This window comes from Felis catus, chromosome A2 (assembly GCF_018350175.1).
Source record: "Felis catus isolate Fca126 chromosome A2, F.catus_Fca126_mat1.0, whole genome shotgun sequence".
Classification (NCBI taxonomy): domain Eukaryota; kingdom Metazoa; phylum Chordata; class Mammalia; order Carnivora; family Felidae; genus Felis; species Felis catus.
Window position 1 is genome coordinate 99,276,229 of NC_058369.1, and position 20,899 is coordinate 99,297,127.

General features: G+C 37.3%; 1 protein-coding gene across 4 annotated transcripts in view; it reads left to right on the forward strand.

Moving 5' to 3' along the window:
• Nucleotides 1-19,604, forward strand: part of DYNC1I1 (dynein cytoplasmic 1 intermediate chain 1) — a 313,957-nt gene extending 294,353 nt beyond the window's left edge. For all 4 annotated transcript variants that reach the window (XM_023250368.2, XM_045052401.1, XM_045052400.1 and 1 more), the window contains 2 exons: nucleotides 1,472-1,597; nucleotides 18,651-19,604. In XM_023250368.2, the coding sequence (XP_023106136.1) occupies nucleotides 1,472-1,597; nucleotides 18,651-18,761 (237 nt within the window). In that variant the 3' untranslated portion in view covers nucleotides 18,762-19,604. The remainder of the gene's footprint in view (nucleotides 1-1,471; nucleotides 1,598-18,650) is intronic.
• The last annotated feature ends 1,295 nt before the right edge of the window (nucleotides 19,605-20,899 follow it).

Below are 20,899 nucleotides of genomic sequence, written 5' to 3' on the forward strand. Positions count from 1 at the left end.
TTCTGAGCAGCGCACTAATAATCAAGCATATTGACAGAATTATGGCCCATCTAAATTCACATTGTTTTGGCCTTTGAAAGGTTTGGTTAAAAATTCAACCTCCTGCCAGCACAGCAGGCACCTTTATTGTAGAAATTGTGTATTTTTTAAAAAAATAAATGAGTTGGGGACTTTCGTTTTACATTTTTGCTCACAATTGACATACAGTGATTTAAGCAGGTAAAAGAATTTTTATTGATTTCAAGATTAAGTTTAAACATAGATTCTTACATATGATGGAGTTTTTATTGCTATTTTAAAGATAGGTATTGGGTCAATAATCTCACATAAACAGATGGTTTCAATTCCTTGAATAGCAGAACGCCGGGAGAGCTGAGGCACAGTACGTCGAGTTTCCATCCTAAAACGACCTGTTTAGGAGACACAGGTCTTAAACAGTGGCATGAGATGATCTCTAGGGCCCTCCTTTCACTCTATTTTTTTCTTTTTGTTTCAACATTTACTCTTTTGCTTTTTAATGGTCTGTTGTCATTTCCCATTCCACGTTCTTGGAGAAGAAGCAGAGATGCGATCTTTACATCACGTATAAAGTTCCAAACTTAAAGACAAGAGTTTACACAACTGTTGATACAGAGGGGTGGGCCCCCTAAAACGTCTTCCTAATACTACGGCTCTTGTCATAAATGCTGCAGGTTCCATTTCAGCACCTCAGTGTATTTCAATAATTAGTATGATAGTAATTATCAGCATTGGCAGGTTTCAGTGTTTGTTAAAGGACATGGAAGGCCTCTTCTACAAACAGGGGCTGCAGTCCATCAGGGTATCAGCCTGGGGACATCTCCAAACTTATAGAGTGCTTCGTCCATCCTGGTACTGACAGGAAGGGGGGAAATAGGAAAGAGGAAAAGAAAAAAAGAAAGAGGAGAATTTGAGGTTTTGAAGCTTTTCCACCTGCACTTTTTGTCTTCTGATCATCCCTTCCCTGATGAGGTTTTGAAGGATCAATACATATTTTTTCCCTGAAGACACACATTAATATGACCTTTATTCCACCATAAACCCCCTTCCTGCCTTTTATAGTATCCTTAATCTTGGTAAATCCTGAAATCTCTCTCTCCATCGATCCATAAATCATGACCTGATCGTGAAGTATCACATTTAGCTGCTGTGTTTGTATGTTGGATGTACACCCTGCATAATCCGGAGAAATATTTGTCACTCATTGCCCATTGACTGTGGAAAAAGACTCTCCCTCTTTTCCTTTTTTGTTAAAGTGTCTCCTCTCTACCCCTTAATTCAGTGGAGCATATGATTTAAGAACAATGAATCCTTTTACCCCTGCACAGGGACGTATATTACTTCATGCACGTGAAGGCAGTGGTGACTCACCCAGTTAAACGTATCATGCTAAGTTTGTGCATCTAAATTCATATTCAGAGATTCTTTATTGCTGTTGTAACCTCTTTGACAGGTCCCGACAGCAAGTGTGGCCATTGAAGGGGCTTCTGCCCTAAACCGTGTTCGTTGGGCTCAAGCCGGGAAAGAAGTTGCCGTTGGAGACTCAGAAGGCCGAATTTGGATCTACGATGTTGGAGAGGTACATATTTTTTGGTTTACAGGTTTGGGTGTTTTGGTTTTTTTTTTTTTTTTTTTTCTTTTTCCTTCTTTTCCTTTTTCTTTCTTTTTTTTTTTTTTTTTTTTTTTGACTTGTGTGTCTAAAGATCTAGTGAAATTATTGACATAACCTGTGGGCGACAAGAGCCCTCTCAAGTGCGTTTGCAAATTTCCATTGACTTCAGTGGGAGTTTGGTAAGACTTCCTTAGGGCCTAATTTGGTCTTCTGTCTCCACACATGGGCCGCTTTAGTTAATGATCCAGGCTCTTTCAGAGAGCTATAGAATTCCCACCCACCCTGTGATAAAGCATGGCACTTCCCACCAATTTCACGAGAATGGAAAGTTTGTCCAATGCATCATGCTAGCATTGAATTTGGAATTTGTTAAACAAACGAAAAGTCCAGTTTTCATTATGTTCACTTAAAGTGTATACTATTACTCTTTAGTTAAAATGTAGCCAATTAAAGAGGCTGAGGTTGTGCTCCCTTCACAGTATATATATTAAAGAAGCTGAAGTGAATCCAAATTTGTACTATTTTCATGATATTCAAAGTTATTCTACGAGATATATATCTCTGGTATAGCTACATTGTATTACATACATAATGTGTTACATTATATATGAAGTATTCCTGAACATCATGGCACATATCAAAGAGCAAAAATCTATATCTTGTATTTCAGATAAATCTCTTTAAATTTTTATGCTATCTTTATTTAAATATTACATTATCAATCAATTGTACTTAAACGTATCTATTTTTACTAAATGGGAAAGTGTTGACAAAAGCTTTCATTTGCAATGAGGTTAAAGAATTTTTTCCTTAAAGACAAAGAAAATATTGAACTTTCAAGCAAAACAAAACAAGAGTGCTGTGTAATGCTATTCTGGTGTAATATGAATCTAGAATTTGCATTCCAGGGGGAAAATGTACCACATTTGTATGTATAACTCCCTGGACCTAGGAAGTACTCTGTGCCTGCCTGGTGGATGGGTTTAGCTGATCACACTGACAAGGTTCCGTATGGTTTCATCAGTCGGCATTCTGTACATTTGGCAGAGTCCCGGATGCTTTGTCCTACACTGCAACGATTTATTATACACTACTGTATGTTGGGTTGATTATGTTGAAACGAACTAGGTGTTGTTGTTGTTGCTGCTGCTTTTAATTCAGCCAGAAAGAGAAACTGAAGGACTCTTGAGATGGGAATTTTCTATTTGGGGATGTGCACTGCTAAGTAAAACATTCAGAAACCTCTCAGCTTTACTGCATGTTATCTATTTCATTAGACACCTCCTTAACCACTCCTGATGCCACAAGCTGAGTCATCTCAACAGCAACAAAGACTCTGTTAATATTCATCCCCAGTGGTGAAGATACAAATGGTCTGGTGACTATTGACGTAGTTTGGAGTCTTTGGGAAAGAGAATACCTTCTGAATCAAAAACACTGCCAATGGCTTTATAGCGATGTTTTCTTCAATGATTATTCTTTATATTCAATGCATCTTTTACACTGTCTTCATCAAAATAAAACTAAGCAACAACAAAAACCTTCTTCATTAGTTCATTTACTAAAAAAAATAAAAAGCTAGCAAAGAAGAACATTAAAAAACAAGGTTTTTTTTTTTTCTCTCTTTTGTTTATAACAAGTGTAATTGTGGGAGAGAAATAGATGTGGAGGCATGCTCAGAGATGAAATGGCAGAAAGTAGATGAAATTTAAACTCTTTTCTCTACCTCCCTTGCTTGTTATACATAATGTCACTTAATCCTCTTAAGATCATATGCAACAGTAATGTTTTGTCCAAGAGGGATGGAAAGTAGAATAGTTTAACAATCTGGTCTGTTTCAAGAAAAGTTTTTGAAAAATCTTTACGTTGACCACAGATATTATATATATATATATATACATATATATATATGTATATATATACACACACATATATGTATTTGTTGTTATCTATATGTAACATATATGTGTAATGTGTACGCACATACATACATATATACATACACACAATCCCCATGCAATAAGAAAACACAATATGACATATATACAGAATGTTCTGTAATAAAGTGATTTTATAGCCTGTGGACAGAATTACTCAAATATGACTCATATTTTAGGAGCAAAAAATGATTTTGCAAAAGTTGCCTTGGCTGATACGTGGCTGCTAAAACTTCCTTCTAGGTTGCTATCATCATTTCGAAATTGTAAAGTGTTGTTATACTCATATTTCTACTATCGTAGTGGCAGGTCAGCCTGGTTTTCATTTTTGTATTATTGCTCTTACTTTCCTAAGTGATATTACAGACTATAGAAATGTCTGCAACTATAGACCAGTCTCGTCTATTGTCTGGAGTCTAGACAGGCTATAGAAAAATCTCTGTGACACATAATAGGCCAAACAATTTGTAGGGTTGTTTATCCCTACAAATTCACTACCCGGAAAAAAAAGGATATACTATTTTATTGAGAGTAGGTAATATTATATAATCTTCTAGTCCTTCCCTGAATGACCAAAAAAAATCAGGATAGGCTTATACATTTGAACAGTTTTTTTTTTCTGTATTGTTTAGTCAATACACAAAGCAATCTATAGCTCAGAAAAACTCAGACTTAAGATAATTTTGTCTTCACTGTAGTTTTTTTTCCTAAGTATTTTTGAAAGGTATTTACAAATGTAGCTCATATTTGTTTCTTTGGAAAGATAAAGGGGAGAGGTCCTTTTCTCTTTGCTCATCTCTAATGCCTATTCTAAATCTCTGAAGTCCAACTCTATATACAGAGTCTCCATGTACTGAAAGGGAAGCGGACCTTAGCTGAAGTCCACTTCTGAGAGACGGTAGATCACTTCATGGGCAAATGCCGCCATTATTGTAATTACCGCTGTCTCGTTCACCAGTCTAGAACTGACAGAGCTTAGCTGTACTTACTAGAGAAGGGCACCCTCTAAACAGTGTGTCCTCAGCCTTCCAAATCACCTAAACTGCAGAAAGCCAGACAGAGTGTCTTCACAGCAAACTGGCCCCATTTAGAATTTGAGGTCAAATCTAAGGCTCGTGCATGGGTGACAAGAGGGAAGGGGTTTGAGCAGGAAGTGATTTAAAAAGGGGAAAATATAGAGAGAAAGAAAACATATGGCATTGAGGATCAAATTGCTAGTAGACTGTGCTACCATTATCTGTATTCAGAATTGGTCCTCTGGTCCCCATTAAAACTGAACCCCTCACCAGGGTCATGCTGGCCTTTGGATGGAAAATCTTGCTTTATGGAACCCTCTCAGAAAGAAGATGAAACACTTTTAAATAAGCCTTATAATACAATCTGCACAAGAAAGTAAATGGTAGTTTCTAGAGTATGCTTTGTTGATCCATTTTCTTTGAGACCTCAGTACACTGAATAGGTGTCTGTCTGCAGAAAGACACCTCACGTCCATTTCTCCCTGGTTGATTTGAGGAGAGGGGAGGGGGCAGCAGGCTCCCTCTCACCAAGGTCCTATTCCGAGAGTGAGGCTGGCTTCCTGCTTCCTGCTTGGGTTACCTGTGCAGTCTCACAGGTGCTGTGCATAGAGGTTCCTTCAGCTTGGCTTCATGCTTGGCTGTCACCGTCTTGCAACCGTTCAGAAATTTTTCAGCAAGGCACCCCACATTTTCATGTTTGCACCCCCCTGCAAAATTATGTAGCCAGTCTTGCCACAAGAGTATTGTTCTTAATTCTACTCATGATGCAAATCAGAAATGAAAAATTATGGCCTTGACCTAGACTGTTAGGAAAAAGGAGAAGTCTTTAGAAAGGTGGTCATTTGTAGCACATGTTGTACGATCTTATTATTACTTATGTCTTAAGACTATTTAAAAATGTTGAATGGAATAGCAAAGGCTGTAGATTATAAACATCATGAGGCCCAGAAGAACAGAGCTGAAACCGTATGGATGTTCTCATTCACTCCCCATACCCTTGTTTTGATCATACCGTAATTTTAACCAAAAGTATAATAGAGTTTGGGGAAAAGATCTCTATGATGCCTACTATGATTTGGAGTGGAGAGGGACAGCCTTTCTCTGTCACTTAATTGTCACACCATCATCAAGTACTGCCTGATAAGAGACTTCTGTGACTACCAGTGGAGATGTCCCCATTCGAGTCTAGGTAGACCTGCTTCCTCTGAGACCTGATGCCCAACCAGAAGAGCCATGCAGAAAGGGACTTGGGTGCCACCGGTGGTTAACAACCGTCTGCCTCATCTCCTGTCCCAGCTGAGGCTGCAGCTGCCACCGGGAGTCTCAGCACATGATCATGCCCTCTTCTATTATGTACAATTATCTTCCATGACTTTTAAGATGATGGCAGAGAGAAATGGCCCGAATCCAGATTTGCTGATGCAATTTATTATGAACTTCTGAAGGGGTAAACAGAGGATTGTGTATGAGCTCACTGAAATCAGCAGATTGAGTATGTCCATCTGCCCCCTACCCCCTTTTTTCCTTTTTGTTGCATTTAAATGGCTAAGGTATGAGTAATATCTTGGGATATATGACTAATGAGGTAAAGTATAAAACAGCAGTGTTTTCAGGTAGGCCACATGATGCTTTGTTTATATAGCACACATTTTTGGTTGTTTGATTTTAGCATTGTAGCTGGAAAATATACTGCACACATTTATTTTCACAGACAGGGGTCTATTTTCTTTGCGGAGCAGGTGCTCAACTCCCATTAGCATAAATGGAAGTTATGTGAATTCAGTGAAAGACAGAGAAGATCCCTTTTATTATTTGGCTATAATTTTTATTCTGTTTGTGCATCTTAAAAGTTATTAAAATAGACAGTGCTTGCATGCACCATTTACATTTTCTAAAATGTAAAGTTAAAGATGAGCCTCGCTCTTGAATAAGTTTTGAGGATCTTTCTCTTCAAACTGTGGGATGCAGTCTGTTTGTTGTGAAGCTGTATGATCCCATTCAATTAACTGAAACGCGGAGAAGATAACAAGTCATAAGTTAACTCCAAATATAACCTGAAAACACTGTGTGTATGCCGCTTCAGAATACACCCAAAGAGGACTGTTAATCATTGTTGGATTTTTTAAATGATGTGTGAACACACATATTCTAAAGAATTAAAAATAAGAATTACCCACCACCATGGCTCCTTTACTGAAGAGCAAGCTTTTATGTATGTATGTGTGTGTGTGTGTGTGTGTGTGTATATATATATATATACATATACATATATATATGAAGCTGATTTTAATAGTACATGGGCCAGTGAGTATAGAATTATTCACGTGTCCTGATGATTGATAGTCAGCCTATCTACCTGTCTGTCTTGCAGATGTGTTTTATAGAAAGCCCGTTGCTATTGTTAATGCTTCAGTGCTGTCACATAGATGGGCTGTCATAAATATCCCCTAACAACTATGTTTGCTGCTTATCTGAATTAGTTAGAATGCTGTTTGCAGCTCCAGTTTTAAAAAAAGCAGTTTATTCTCCACCTCCTGTTATTTCTTTTTCCATTAACCTCTTCCAGGGAAGATTTTGTTTTCAGTTGTGATAAACACACATAAGTTTCAAATCCCTGATTATATTTCTACAATAGCCAAATGATAAGATTCCAAAGTCATTTTCAGCTTACAGCAGAACTTGAAAAATAAAACGGCAACTTAAAAACAAACTTGGAGACGAATAAATCTGTGCACCCTTAGCTATTATTGGTTTGGTATCCCACGCACTAATTACCTAAGGAAACATGAATTCATCTTTGCATTTTAACCCTGAACTTTGACGGCATTTCAAATCGCTTGTTTCATACGACTCTTTGGGGGCTAAAAGAATAGCAGTCATTTTATTACAGATTTCAATAAATACAGTAAATTGGACATTTGTTAATATATTACAAGGGTCTTGCAAAATTCTTGGAAAGGAAAACTGCAGGTGAATAGGAGAGATTAAATGTACCTGCACGATTTAAATCTTCATCTGAGTGCATTTTAAAGCTCAAATGAAAAATTAGGATGACAGTTTATTTGGGATCCCGATAGGAAAAATGGCCTGTGAAACACACTTCAGAATGGTAGTCCAGGTGTAATGTCCAGGGACTATTAAAAAGTGTCTCAGTTTCCGTAGCCCGCTAGCACAGGGATAAAAGAAAGCGATTCGATCAGCCATCTCTCTTGCACCTAAAATATCAGTTCAGTATAGAGGCATCTGAGAAACTGGAAGTGCTGAGAGTGCAAAAGAATTTGAGTGACGCAAAATAAATACAATACGTTTCTGGTTTGTAAGTGGATTACACTTAGTCGATAATTGTTTGCTTTGTGGAACTACTTTGTGTTTGCCAGTAGGACAGGGCCTAGGTCAATTTTCCACAAGAAGTGTGTGCCCTGAATATAAATAATCCCCGCTCCGTGGGGAAGGGGTGTGCAGAACACAAAATATGAAGTTTAACTGAGATTTCGGGGTTAATTCAAATAAGAGTCCCGTAATGAAAAAGAACTGGATTTGAAATCAGTTCATTTAATGATGGTGCTTTATGAAGGCTATTATCCCCCGCTGATGACGAAGCTGAGAGCATGGCTGAGCCTCCAGAAGGGAGAGGGAGCTGGGCTCAGGTTACGAAGGTCCAGTTATAATCACCCCAAACACTTGTGTTTCTCATTAAGTGAGTGTGGCCACAAGTTGCTAGATTCTTGAAGGTCTTTGCAAGTCCTGGCTTATTCTTCAGTGAATAAACAATATTATTTTCTTTAGCTGATGCCAAACACTTCTTCTGATATCCCTCCATGGAGAAGAAAGGACTTTGGCGTAAGTTATTCTGTGGTGCCAAACCTCCAGATAAAAACTGAAAATCCAAATACTTAGTTCTGTCGACAATATCTAGATATTCGATGACATAGAAACAAAGCATTGGGATTTTCAATGGGACTTTTCAGTTTTTACCTGAATTTTTAATTGCCATAGCCACAACACTGTGCAGTTAAGTCAAAAAACACCAAGGCATATCCGTATGAGCAGATTTGGGGTGCTAATAAATATAATTACATAAAATAAGCTACTTTGAAGTAATATGTTAATTCATTTTCTTGTCATAATAAATTACATGTATTTGAAATAAAATAATTTGGTTAAAATGTAAGATTGTAATTTTAATATTAACTTGATTTCTTCTAGGAAAAGTGCTTAATTGAAAAAGGAAAAAGAAAAAGCACTATTAATTCCAATTAATGTTATAATTACTCATCTTATAGTGAATGTAGTAGTCATGGTTTTCATTTTGATAATTATATATGTAAAAGACTGTAATTAAACTAATTATTATATAAATAGTATGCTTATTCAGGTACATTACTTTATAAAAATGAATTTATAGGATTAATATCTTTTCAATCTACTTTTTCTCTGGATTGATAAGAAAACACTTAACGACTTTTATGTATTATGGAGAAGTTGATTTGATGAAAAGAAAACCCTAATATCTAACTTTATAAAAACCAAATTAATGTGTGCATACTAATTTGCAATATTCAATGAAACTCATATATTCCCATTTGGGTGATAAATGGCCTATGAATATAAACCTTCTGCAACAAGTACCAGTTTGTATAATTAATCATCTTTATGATTCTTCTGTGATTTCAAACTGTCATCTTCAATAGCAGTTTGGATCTTGAAGCAGTCATTAATTATAGTGTTAAATTTTTTCATGGCTGACAAAATTGTTTAGTTTTAGAATTTCAAAACTGCTAAATTTTATCTTGAAAAATTACCGCTTAGAACAGTAGCCTCAAATCACAGCTTAGACCAGCCGAGCATGAAGCGGCTCCAATCATCTGTGAGGCTAGATTAACACTGGCCTGGATGGAAATGGAGAGTTGTTTGTTTCTTACAGGAGTACAGGTGTTACTATTGGTGCATCTAAGATACGATAGGAAATCAAGTACCTGCCTATGCGTGTTTATATGCGTGTAAATATTTATATGTTATATAGGTGGGACTTGCAAAGTGAGGGAGTGAATCATTCTATTCTAATTTCAAAGAAGGTTTGCATAGATTTCTGAGAATGTCAGCTATCAGAACATCTTCTCCATTTTAAAACATGAATTATTTATCATTTAGGAAATATCAAAGCTTAACATTGTTGAAGAAATTTTGCACCCTTCCTTTTTAGGGTGGCAGATAAAACTGATCAGTGGTCCATTCCCTAAGATCTTTCTCCCTCATGGCCAGCTAATAGTTTCTCAATATGTAGATGAAATATTTCATTTTTATTTATCTTAACATTAAGGAACCTTTGGTAAAAAAGTGAACGTGTTCTAGTAGCCTCAAAACCAGCCACCCTTTTGATTTAGATTTTTCTTGTTTTTTCAGTTTGGCAGCCCTCCTTAGGTTAATCACATTCCTCAGTAAGGTTTTTCTAATGTTTAGAGTGGCATGTCCACAGAAACATACACAAAGTAGATACTTAACAATTAATTGTCTATTTGAGTGGGATAGCCCAGCCTTGCACAGTGCCTGGCACATAACAGGCACTCTATAAATATTTGGGTGAATGTTTCACACGTGAAAGTTGAAGGTTAAGGGAAAGCTTAATTGTGTGAAGCATTCAGAATGCAGCCTCCAAGTTGGCTATCGACTGATGGACAGGAAAAATAATCCATTTAACTATGTTTGCACTGAGAAGGATATATAGAAAACATTTTAAAAAGAGGGCTTGTCCTTCTTCCCCAATCTCGATCCCACTCCCCCGCCCTCTTGTGCTTTTAAAAGTGAGCGATTGGCCACTAGTGTAATGAAAGCCTAACAGCTGATTCAAATAGTTGTCAAACCACTGGAAAAACGCTTCCTTTTCATTGTGCTTTTTTTGGACACTATAGATATGGTAAATCATGAACTACATTATAAAAATACCTCTTTTATGCCCAAACATTCAGTAGGAGGGAATGACATTTCTTTTATTACCTCGGTAAATGTTTCTAAGGTGTTTAGCAATAAGCTTTCTTTTTGTCAAAACTGCTTAGATGCAGTGGTTGCTAGGAATTTACTAGAAAACCTATAGTTAATAATATCAGGAAGAGAAAGGATATATGTTTAGTCAGCTAATATGACAGACTAGCTTGAGTAGCCCATGCTTTTTTCATTTCCCTGTCATTTTCTTGATCTTTTCTGTTCTAGAGAAAGAGTGGTAATTGAAGTTTTAAAAGTTTATTTTCCATTATTGCCCATCAGCCAATGTTTTTAGCACTTTTTCCATCTTTTGGACAGAGGAATAGATTGTTCCAAATAATAGAAAAAATAATGCTTAAGAGATTTCTCAAGAAAAAAGGATGAGATTTTAATACAAATGTGAACAAGGTCGTCCGTAGACCTTAGTAAATTAACTCTTTCTTCTTCAGCTGTGTGATTTTTTTCCCTCTCTGCAGGTAAAAACTCCAGAATTTTGTCATGCTTCCTATAATGTGAAATTTTAACATGAAGAAGTGTTTATTTTTTAAGAATAGTGTTTAAAATAATTTCCTTCAATGGTTGCTGACTTATTGAAATTGATATAGACCCATATTTATTACTATTTACCTTTGATTTTATGTCTCGTCCTTCTTTCCTTAATTGGGTGGTAATGGATTTTTTTTTTTAAAGTAGTGTTCTAACCTGCTATAAAAATCAACCACCCATTTAAAGATACTAGAGAAGAGAACTTTGGCAGAGAGATCTCAAGCTTCACGGGTGGATGAGGGGTCCCTTAGAATAGGATTTTATGATAAAATAAATTCTTTCTTTCTTCACCAAAAATAGCCAAATAATCATCAGATCACTCTAGGTTTGCATGCTGCTAAATTTCACAGAAATTTTAACCTACTGACCGGGAACAGCAGATGCTACAGAATGGAGACTAATGTAACTTCTACTTTCTGGCCTTCCCTAAAAGTGCTGTAAATACTAAGTTACCACACAGACTATCTTTTTGTGGTGGAATACTGCAGTGTATTTACCCCTTCTGTATACTGCATTCTGGCTTGGAATTTTGGTCCGTGGTTTCATCCGTTGTTACCAGTGATGCTAGACTCCCCCAAGAGTTAAATACAGTGGAGCTTGTATTTATGTGAAGCGAGTAAGCTTGGTCTTTCCAGCGGCTGTTTCATTGCATATTACCTCCCACTTTGCTTCCCTCTGTGTGTGTGGCAAAGGGAATTGTCCTAAGAAATATCGGCTTCCTCTGAACACAAACGTGTTACCAGTAAATCCACAATCTCCTGAATTGGGGTGCCATTAATAATTGCACTTTTAAAAAACCTTTTAAAGCTTAGAGGGGTTTAGTCTCTGTGGAAACCCACATTCTCTTCCACCGTCTCTGTAAATGCATTAAAAACAACAAAAAACCAATGCATATTAAAGTGAAAAGGTGATTTGCAAGATATCTTTTTAACAGAAAACTTTAATTTTGGGGTTCATACAGAAGTTGTCATTTATCTGTTCAGAATCGATGGCTAACGTCATCGTCCCAGGCTTTTTTATAGTGACTCCATTTAATTAAAAGATTACAAAGATGCTGATGAACCACACATCGATGGAATACTTGTCCCCAAACTTGGAGGCCTACTCATTTTCATTTGTTTGCCGTGCTTAATGTGTCTGAGAAACCAAACTGAAATTACAAAATAGCTTCCTGTCTTAATTGTCCAAGATTTTAAAAAATTAACCTACTTTTATATAAGCAATGCTCGAGACATATTTTTACCATAAAAAATTCAGCATTGAGCTGGTAGGAGTTTCTGCAGATAATGCAGCTTTTTCAAATCAGCTGCCAGGTACTATAAACCCCTTAAAATTACTAACAAATGAGGGAGGCTTGACTGTGGACTGTTCAAAATTGTTAGCCATGTGCTTATAAAAAGGGACACATGAATGATATTTAACCCTGGTCATAAAAAGCCATTTGATTTTTATAACAGCGTGTTCAGTGGTTACAAAGCTTTATAACTTGAGCTAAAAATGTGGAATCCCGCTGTAGAAAGTGCCATTACAAGGACAGAGCTAGGGGAAGCTGGATTGGCATACCTGAGAAATTAAAAATATGCATGTATATGTAGATATATCTGTGGATGTGTATATTTACAAGGAGTAATTATACTTTAAGTTTGATTTTTTAAATGAGCAATAAAAAGTACTCTGACAGAATTTTTCTTGTGATCTGAAAGAACCCTTTCCTCATATCCAGCTCATGAACTTTAGGTATTATTAAAAGTATGACTATTTAGGAAAGTATTTGTGTGGGTTTTCAAGAAATCAAATGTAATAAAAATAAGCTATATTTCTAAAAAGAAATGCAGCTCTATACAGGTGAGAAGAAGGAAATGGAAGAAAGAAAAGGAAAGGAGCAAAAATTACCTCCCCCAAATGGAAAAGAGAATAAGCATGAAGGAAAAATAGGAAAAAAAAAAAACAAAAAAACATCATTTCCTCTAGTTTCATAATGTGCCAAGCACTGTGCTAAACCCATTATATTTGGCAGTGGAGGGGGTGTGCATGTGTCTTATTTAATATTCGCAACACTCCTAGGAGATGGGTCTCAAAATTCCTTTCTCACAAATGAGGAAGTTAAGATCGGAGACGTTAAAACAGTCTTCATACGGACATACTGCAAGTAAGTGGCAAAGCAGGGAAAGAAACTGTGATCTGGCTGATACTGGAGGTGGAAAAAGTCAACCTTGGCTCCATTCTCAAAATTTAGTTATTCTGCAATCTTTGCCTGTCTTTAAGTGCACCAGAAACCCAGGCCAGACACCCAGTGGTTAGGCTAGTTTTTGGGGGGACGGGCTGGGGCAGCATCCAGAGGTGCCCTCTCTTCCGTTCAGGAAGACAGGAGGGGCAGATCCATGAAACAGCCTCAGAAGTAGGGAGTCGAGGGGACTAAAATGATCAACTTCCATAAAATTTCCACAGCTTTTACACTTTTGCTTTTTATTTTTGACCTTTTATCTTCTAAGAATCTTAGAAGATTAGGGGCGCCTGGGTGGCGCAGTCGGTTAAGCGTCCGACTTCAGCCAGGTCACGATCTCGCGGTCCGGGAGTTCGAGCCCTGCGTCAGGCTCTGGGCTGATGGCTCAGAGCCTGGAGCCTGTTTCCGATTCTGTGTCTCCCTCTCTCTCTGCCCCTCCCCCGTTCATGCTCTGTCTCTCTCTGTCCCAAAAATAAATAAACGTTGAAAAAAAAAAATTAAAAAAAAAAAAAGAATCTTAGAAGATTAAATACAGTCTTTAGACTCTTTTAGCAGGTGATTCAAAACACTTACTTGCCTGCCATTCTGCCAGTAAGCTGGCATTTCCTAAAGGGGCGAGGCTCCTGATTGGCCCATTCTACCGTGTGAAAGTTAGGCAATCTTAGCAAATCATTTAGCTCCCCGGTCTTCTATTTCCTACCTGTTAAAAGAGGTCCATGCCTTGTTCCTTAATGTCCTCACATAGTAAACATCAGAATTATTTTAAGAAAATAAAAACAAAACCACAAAAATGCTATTGAATCGATATGCATGCCATTTACATATATCATTAGGAAGAACGTGTTCAATCTGAGTGACAGTTTAACGAGAAAGAATGCATGACTGTTCCATGAAGAACTCGGTATTTTCTTCACTTAGATTACCTCTCTCATCCTCTTCACATCTCTGTTGATAAATGGGTCAGACACTATCATCCCCGTTTTACAATTGAGGCAATGAGAGGTTAAGTGCCTGACCATTGCCAGTAACCAAGATGAGAATGGGACTTAAGTCTCCTGTCCAAATCTGAGCTCCATTTTACCTCCTCCTTATGGCCAAATTGCTACCTCAGAAACTATCTATGTTCTTAGTTCCCTCGGTTGTAAAAATAGGCTCATATCATATCTATACAAGGTCATCACCCTTAGAGGGAAGATTTTATCATCTCGGGAATTAGAGCCATGAGTGCTTATGGCATAAAAATGCTTTATACATTTCACAAAAAAATTAGAAAAGTCTTCTAGTAGGGGGTGTGAATGGGCTTGTTAGGTGCACCTTGTACATGAAGCACTGGGAAAATCTGAATCATCCCTGACCTAGGATGTGGACTTTGGCAGATGAATCTGAAGGCAGAAAATGTTTCCAGATCCACTGTGGTTCAGTACAATACTGGAAGAATTTTTACAAATCCTTCTTTATGGTATTCCCTTGATATAACAATGGGCCATTTCCTTCACAGTGCTTTTTTTCTTTTAATTAAAATTATTCATCATGATGAAAAACTTGTGACTATTTTTCCTATCACGAAATAGAGATTGTTCAAAAATTATTCTAAACTGTTTTTTTCAAGTGGAAAACAAATCCACAGTGATGCTCTAGGTTTAGCCTTTAATGCCTTGATGGAAACGTAAAGAGATGCTGAAGCCTTGTCATTAACATGCCATTTGCTTTCCTGCTACTTACTTGACACACAACACACACTGGGACATGTTACGGTTGTCACTGTAAGAAAATAAATTTTAGGCTATGCATGTTTTGAATGTCAGTGAAGTTAAAAAAACAAAAAAACAACAACAAAAACCCCCCACCTGTGCCAGTATTCACACATTTTGACCTAAGAAAATATTATTCACTGCTGTATCTTTAATCCCTAGCACAGTGCCAGGCATAGAGTTGGTCCTCAATCCATGCTGATTGAATGCGTTTGTGTTCTGGTTAGAAGAACATGAGAGCAGTCTTACTCTTTAACTAAGAAACACGAACAAAGAATTTTCCTACTTAATGATTAGGGTATTACTGGATTAAAGATGTCCTAGAGAAAGTCTGAAATGAATTTTTGCTCTTGAGCCTCCAGCTATTTGTTTTTTGTTTGTTTGTTTAAGTTTGTTTATTTATTTGGAGAGGGAGAGGGAGAGAGAGAATCCCAAGCAGGCTCCATACTGTCCGCACAAAGCCTGACACAGGTCTCGATCTCACGAACCATGAGATCATGACTCGAGCTGAAACCAAGAGTTGGACGCTTAACCGACTGAGCCACCCAGGTGCCCCCTTTCCAGCCATTTCTAATCAGAGAGAACCAGGTTAGAAAAGCCAGGAACCGCCAAGGATAAGAGGGACAGTTCTGTCCAAATGGATGCTGGTTACAGCCGCAGATGTAAAATGAAAGGATTGGTCTTCTTGTTTGTTAGGACCACTGTTTGATCTTACCTACAAGTAATTCAAATGCCAAAAATTGTTACTTTGGGTGTGGAAACAGCCTGTGAATGCACGTTCACACATTCAAGCTAAGATTATTCTTAAAGTGCTTCCTGACGGTGATACTTAATTCTAAAAACGGGGCAGTGTGCAGTTCACCTTCTAAATCTAACATTACAGTCATCGTGGCTTATTTTTATAGTCAACTAAATGAGAAAGTGTAATAGGATGAGGTAGGTAAATTTAAGTTTCTAGAAGCTGTTGTGTTTGCACTGTGTGTGACTCTGGAATGTTTTTTGTTGTGGTTTTGTGTTTTGTGAACCAAAGCAAACTAACATTTTTGTGAAGTTTATGGTATTCTAGACAGAAAAATACTTGGCAGGATTTTTTTTTTAAACTTCTAATATTTCCAACCTAAATGGAACTTTCACAGATCAAAGAGAGGACAAGATATGTTAGAATACTATTAACGCTTTTGTGAGGGCAAACCTGTACTTTTAAGGACAGGTGTTGGTATTCTAGTACTATTATTCCCACCCCTGGGGAAAAGCTCAAATGTAGTTCCATTGTAGGGTATTTTTGTTCCTTTATTAGAAACATTTAAATCTGATAAAATTCACTTTCAACCAGTTAGATGTGCAACTTAAATGTCATAAATGATACTCAGTTCTGTCTCAAATTGTATCTGGGTATATATTCAAACCTTAATGGCTCACAGTCTTAATTAGTATCGTTTCTTAATGGCCTTGCCATTACTACTGAATGAAACTATGTGAAACATATTTACCTGTTTTCTTATTTTAGCATATAGTTTCTATATATTGCTATCAATAAAACATTATGCATGGCATCATATGTTAACTTGTACCGTTTCAACCAAGAATATACTGTTACGTTAAGGAGCCAAACTCCTAGAGCAATATACTCTATTATATATTGTATAATGTATTATTAGTGAGGACTGCTTTTTTCCAGGACTTAAAGTTATATGAAATTATGAGGTGCCTTAGCTAGAGTTTCATTATCCCTTATGTATTGGAAAAAGTCATAATCATGTTATCATGATTGGCTTTGTCTCTTCCTAGGCTTTAGTTTTGTGGTTCTTTTTGGGAGGACTTGTTAGGAGTTGGAGGAGAGAAAGGAAGTAGTGAACCTATTCTTTCATATAAATATGATACCAACCCTTTGCTGCTCATGCTTTTTGTTAGCTCTTTTGTAGTAGCATTTGAAGTTTGAAGGCCTCATTTCCCCAGTACGGTATTTTCTAAAATTGAAGAGAAAAATGAAGATCGGTGGAACCTAGGAAAAGAGCTCAAAGTAGGGAAAATGGACTGAGCAAAGGGGGTAACAGTGTCATTTGATACTATTGTGAACTTATGTCATTGCCTAAGAAGAAATTTGAATTCATTTCAGTAACTAGGGAAGTAACCATTCAAAACTCATTCATATGACTAAATGAGAATTCTTATTGGTACTGCATTTCTCAAAATCAGTAGAACTTATTCCCCTACCTGTATATCATTTCCAGAATTATATTACTGAAACATTTAAACCTCAGTACTAGAACACTAATTGCAAGATATACTCTGTAGACTGCTGATGACATCCCCCAAAAAGTTGTCTTAGCATCTGACATTATCATCCCCTGTAATAAAAATGTTAAGTTCTAATCATTTACCTGTATATAGTGGGTAACTTTTCAGCTATAAAAATGATCTCAAAGCTTAGCTTTATTTGCTTCCTGTTTTTTATTTTCAAAAATGTATATTGAGACGAATGTGTTATTAATGTTTATAGAACCTAGTACCTATAGATGGATTGTACCCTCTTACAGGGCAATCCTCTAAGAAAATCACTCTACATTCTGCATCAATTTTATTCTATATAAAAACCATTCAGACTTCTACTTGATCATGCTTCTCATCATCAAATACTTCTCTATTCTATTCCAAACATTCGCAATGTATCTTTAAGCAGTTCATTTCTGGATGCTGTGTAGAGAAATCATTATCCTTTAAATCAGCTAACAGAATTTATACATGTAGCTTGTATCCGGTGGGGTTAATTTTCTCCTCACTGAATTGTGCATAGAAGAAGATATGCTTTGGGAAATCTTATAAACCTCCCTTTTTTGGCAAACCAGTATAGGATACTGTCTAGAGATGCAGATACTGGAGTTAGATGGCACTGGCATTGATATTTGCTAGCTACACAATTTTAGATGATTTAATCTTTCTGTGCCTCGATTTCTTCTTCTGTAAAAAGGAAATACCAAGATTACCCTACCTAGGGCTGTGAGGTATGGGTTAATACATGTAAAGCACTTAGAACAGAACTCTTGGCAAATGTTAGCTACTTATCACCATGTAAGATCTTGCTGAAAAAGCCGTATCATTATTTCATAGTAAGATTTCTTTGTATATGTAAGCTATACTTTTGCCATGCATATTAGCACATTAGCAACACTTTTAAGAAAGGATCAATAGCATTGACTTAGAAAGGCAACACCACAGTTATTTCAAAATCCTAGACAATTATATGCAGTTTTTATCTGCTATGTTCACTTTAACTCTGGTCTTATGATGAATTTTCATTACTGAAAGTTCTTTAACTGGCTACTGTAATTGTATAGTTTACAAAAGTTTTTTTTTTTTTTAAAGTTTCATAAATTCCATGAGTGACTTTATTCTCTTAAGTTGTCAGTTTAAGAGCAACACTTCAGGGCCGATTCAAGGAAGACAAAGATCTGGTTTCCTTTATATTCCAAGGGAAATGGCTGCTTCAGGAGGAACAGTCCTGTGGGCGTCAAGGCTTTCAGTCCTTTAAGATCCCTTGTTCACCATTTTCCATTAATCGCTTTGCAGCTTGCAGTTCCCCACAATGATGAATGGACCCGATTTGCCAGGACCCTCGTGGAGATTCGTGCCAACAGAGCTGATAGCGAGGAGGAAGGCACCGTTGAGTTATCTGCCTAATGGAAACCAACCATCCCCACCCTAGCCCCCACCTTCGCCTTCTAGAACTCAGCTCTGCAGTCATCGATTCCACTTGTATCCAGTGTCCATTCAGTAACAGTGTTGTGTGACATTTTGGGTGTCATATTGTGCCAGCTTTGCTCCAAGTATTCCAAATGTATCCCACCCTGCTTTCCCCTGACCTGAAATTCACCAGATCATTTCTATCTTTCTATTTGTCTCAAAAATGGGGGGGAGGGGAGGGGGAGGCTTTACGGGTTTAGTTGTTGCCTTTTAACTACTTAGTAGCTGTATTTAATAGCTGGAAACCTCTGGTTAAATTTGTTCTTACATGCACTTCTGGCATAGTCCTATTAAATCCATATGAAGCCAGATATGATCAGGTGCAGATGTGGCGTGCTTCATGATATGGCACAGGGCCAAAGACTTGAGATGTGGTGTTTTACATGGTGACTCACATTATGAACGGATTTACTAGAAGAACATTGCTGCTCCTTATTTATTGTGGTGTGCTGCATGGAACATATTGATTTGAAAGCATTAAAATAAACGATCCTAGAGCATGTGCATAATGAGAGGACTGTATTGTCTCTCTGCTGCTGTTGAGGTTACATTAAGTTCCAAAGAACAATTACAGTATGCCAGTTCCACGGAGGACAAGAAATCTTTAGAGGTTCGTTGCAATGAACGGAATGAATTTTAATGCCTATTATTTCTAGGTACTTTGACAATATTTCAAATATAGTTGACCATTGATACTTGTCATTCAAGCTAACACAGTCCAACAAGAGTCTGTGGTTCCTGAATATGACACCAGTATTGCCAATAAAACGTTCCAAACCAGGTCTGCACCAGCGTGGATAAATCCTGTGCTTGGGGAAAGACTGATTCGAATGTTGCTATGACAAGGGGGTGGGGGAGATACGTTAGGGCCATGTTAAAGATTGATAATGAACTTATAGGCAACCAGCCTGGCTGGACTTAAACCAAGACTCTGGTTTTATTTTTACGAGGGAATGTGTGTGGTTTTCTGGAAAGCTTTCCCTTATCTCCTTTACCCGAGCCACTCTTGCCCCAAGACGGTCTCAAATGTTAAAATAAGAAAAACAGGTTAAGATGGAGATATACCAAATGGTCTACATATTTCTTTTTAAAAAATTTACACCGTAAATTTATGTTTCTTGCTATTGGACTTGGAAATATGTCTGTAAACAATTTTAACAGAAAATTTTCTCAAAAATCATTTCATGCCTAGAGAGAATTAAAACATCTCAAGACAGACTTTCAGTTTTTCAGGGAGAGAATCTCCACGGTGCTTTGGTGGTAGGGACTCCTTGAACTGTGAGATTTCTTTTAAAAATAATGATATGCTTTTTCTTGAAGTGCCATATGGTATATAGATATTGAAATTCTTTGAAGGCAGGAATTAAATTTTTAAAAATAAAATATGAGGGTCTTAAATAGGTTTAAAAACAACCCAATAAAAGCATCAGGGGGAAAAAAAGTCTCTCGAGCTTATACTACACAACCAAGAATAAAGCAATAACCCATATGTAGCTATTACAGACCAAACTCTGATTCCATGAGTAAAGACTGAAAAGTACAAAGGCCAGAACCCCTTGTAGTAAGCACGTGAAACATTACTTGAGTTTATATACATATGCATCCCACTGTGGTAGCTAGTCTCCAAAATAGTCTTGCATAGTGCTGTTCCATGGGGAATCTGGGCTGACCTGGTATAAATGATGGAATATGGAGGAAGTGATGCTGTGTGGGGTCCAGGACACGGTTGTGAGAAGACTTATAGCTTCCTTCTAGGTCTCTGGGCATACTCGTTCTTGGTCCCTAAGCCAAGAAGTACAAGTATCTGTAAAAGAAGCACAACTATCCTGAGACCTCTGGGCCACACACAGGCCTGAGGCGACCACGTAGAGGCCATGAGGATAGACAGACTCCCAGCCAGCCCGCAACTATTCAAGTCATCCCGGCTTGTGTCCTGGAAGGGATGTGGCGGCCATGAAAATTTGCCTCTCTGATCTCCTACTGCAGAGAGTATAACTGACAGCTCCAGCTGCTTTGCTTTGAAATCCACCCCCATGTTTGCTGAAGGTCATGCTTTCCACAGGTTTCTCTCAGCT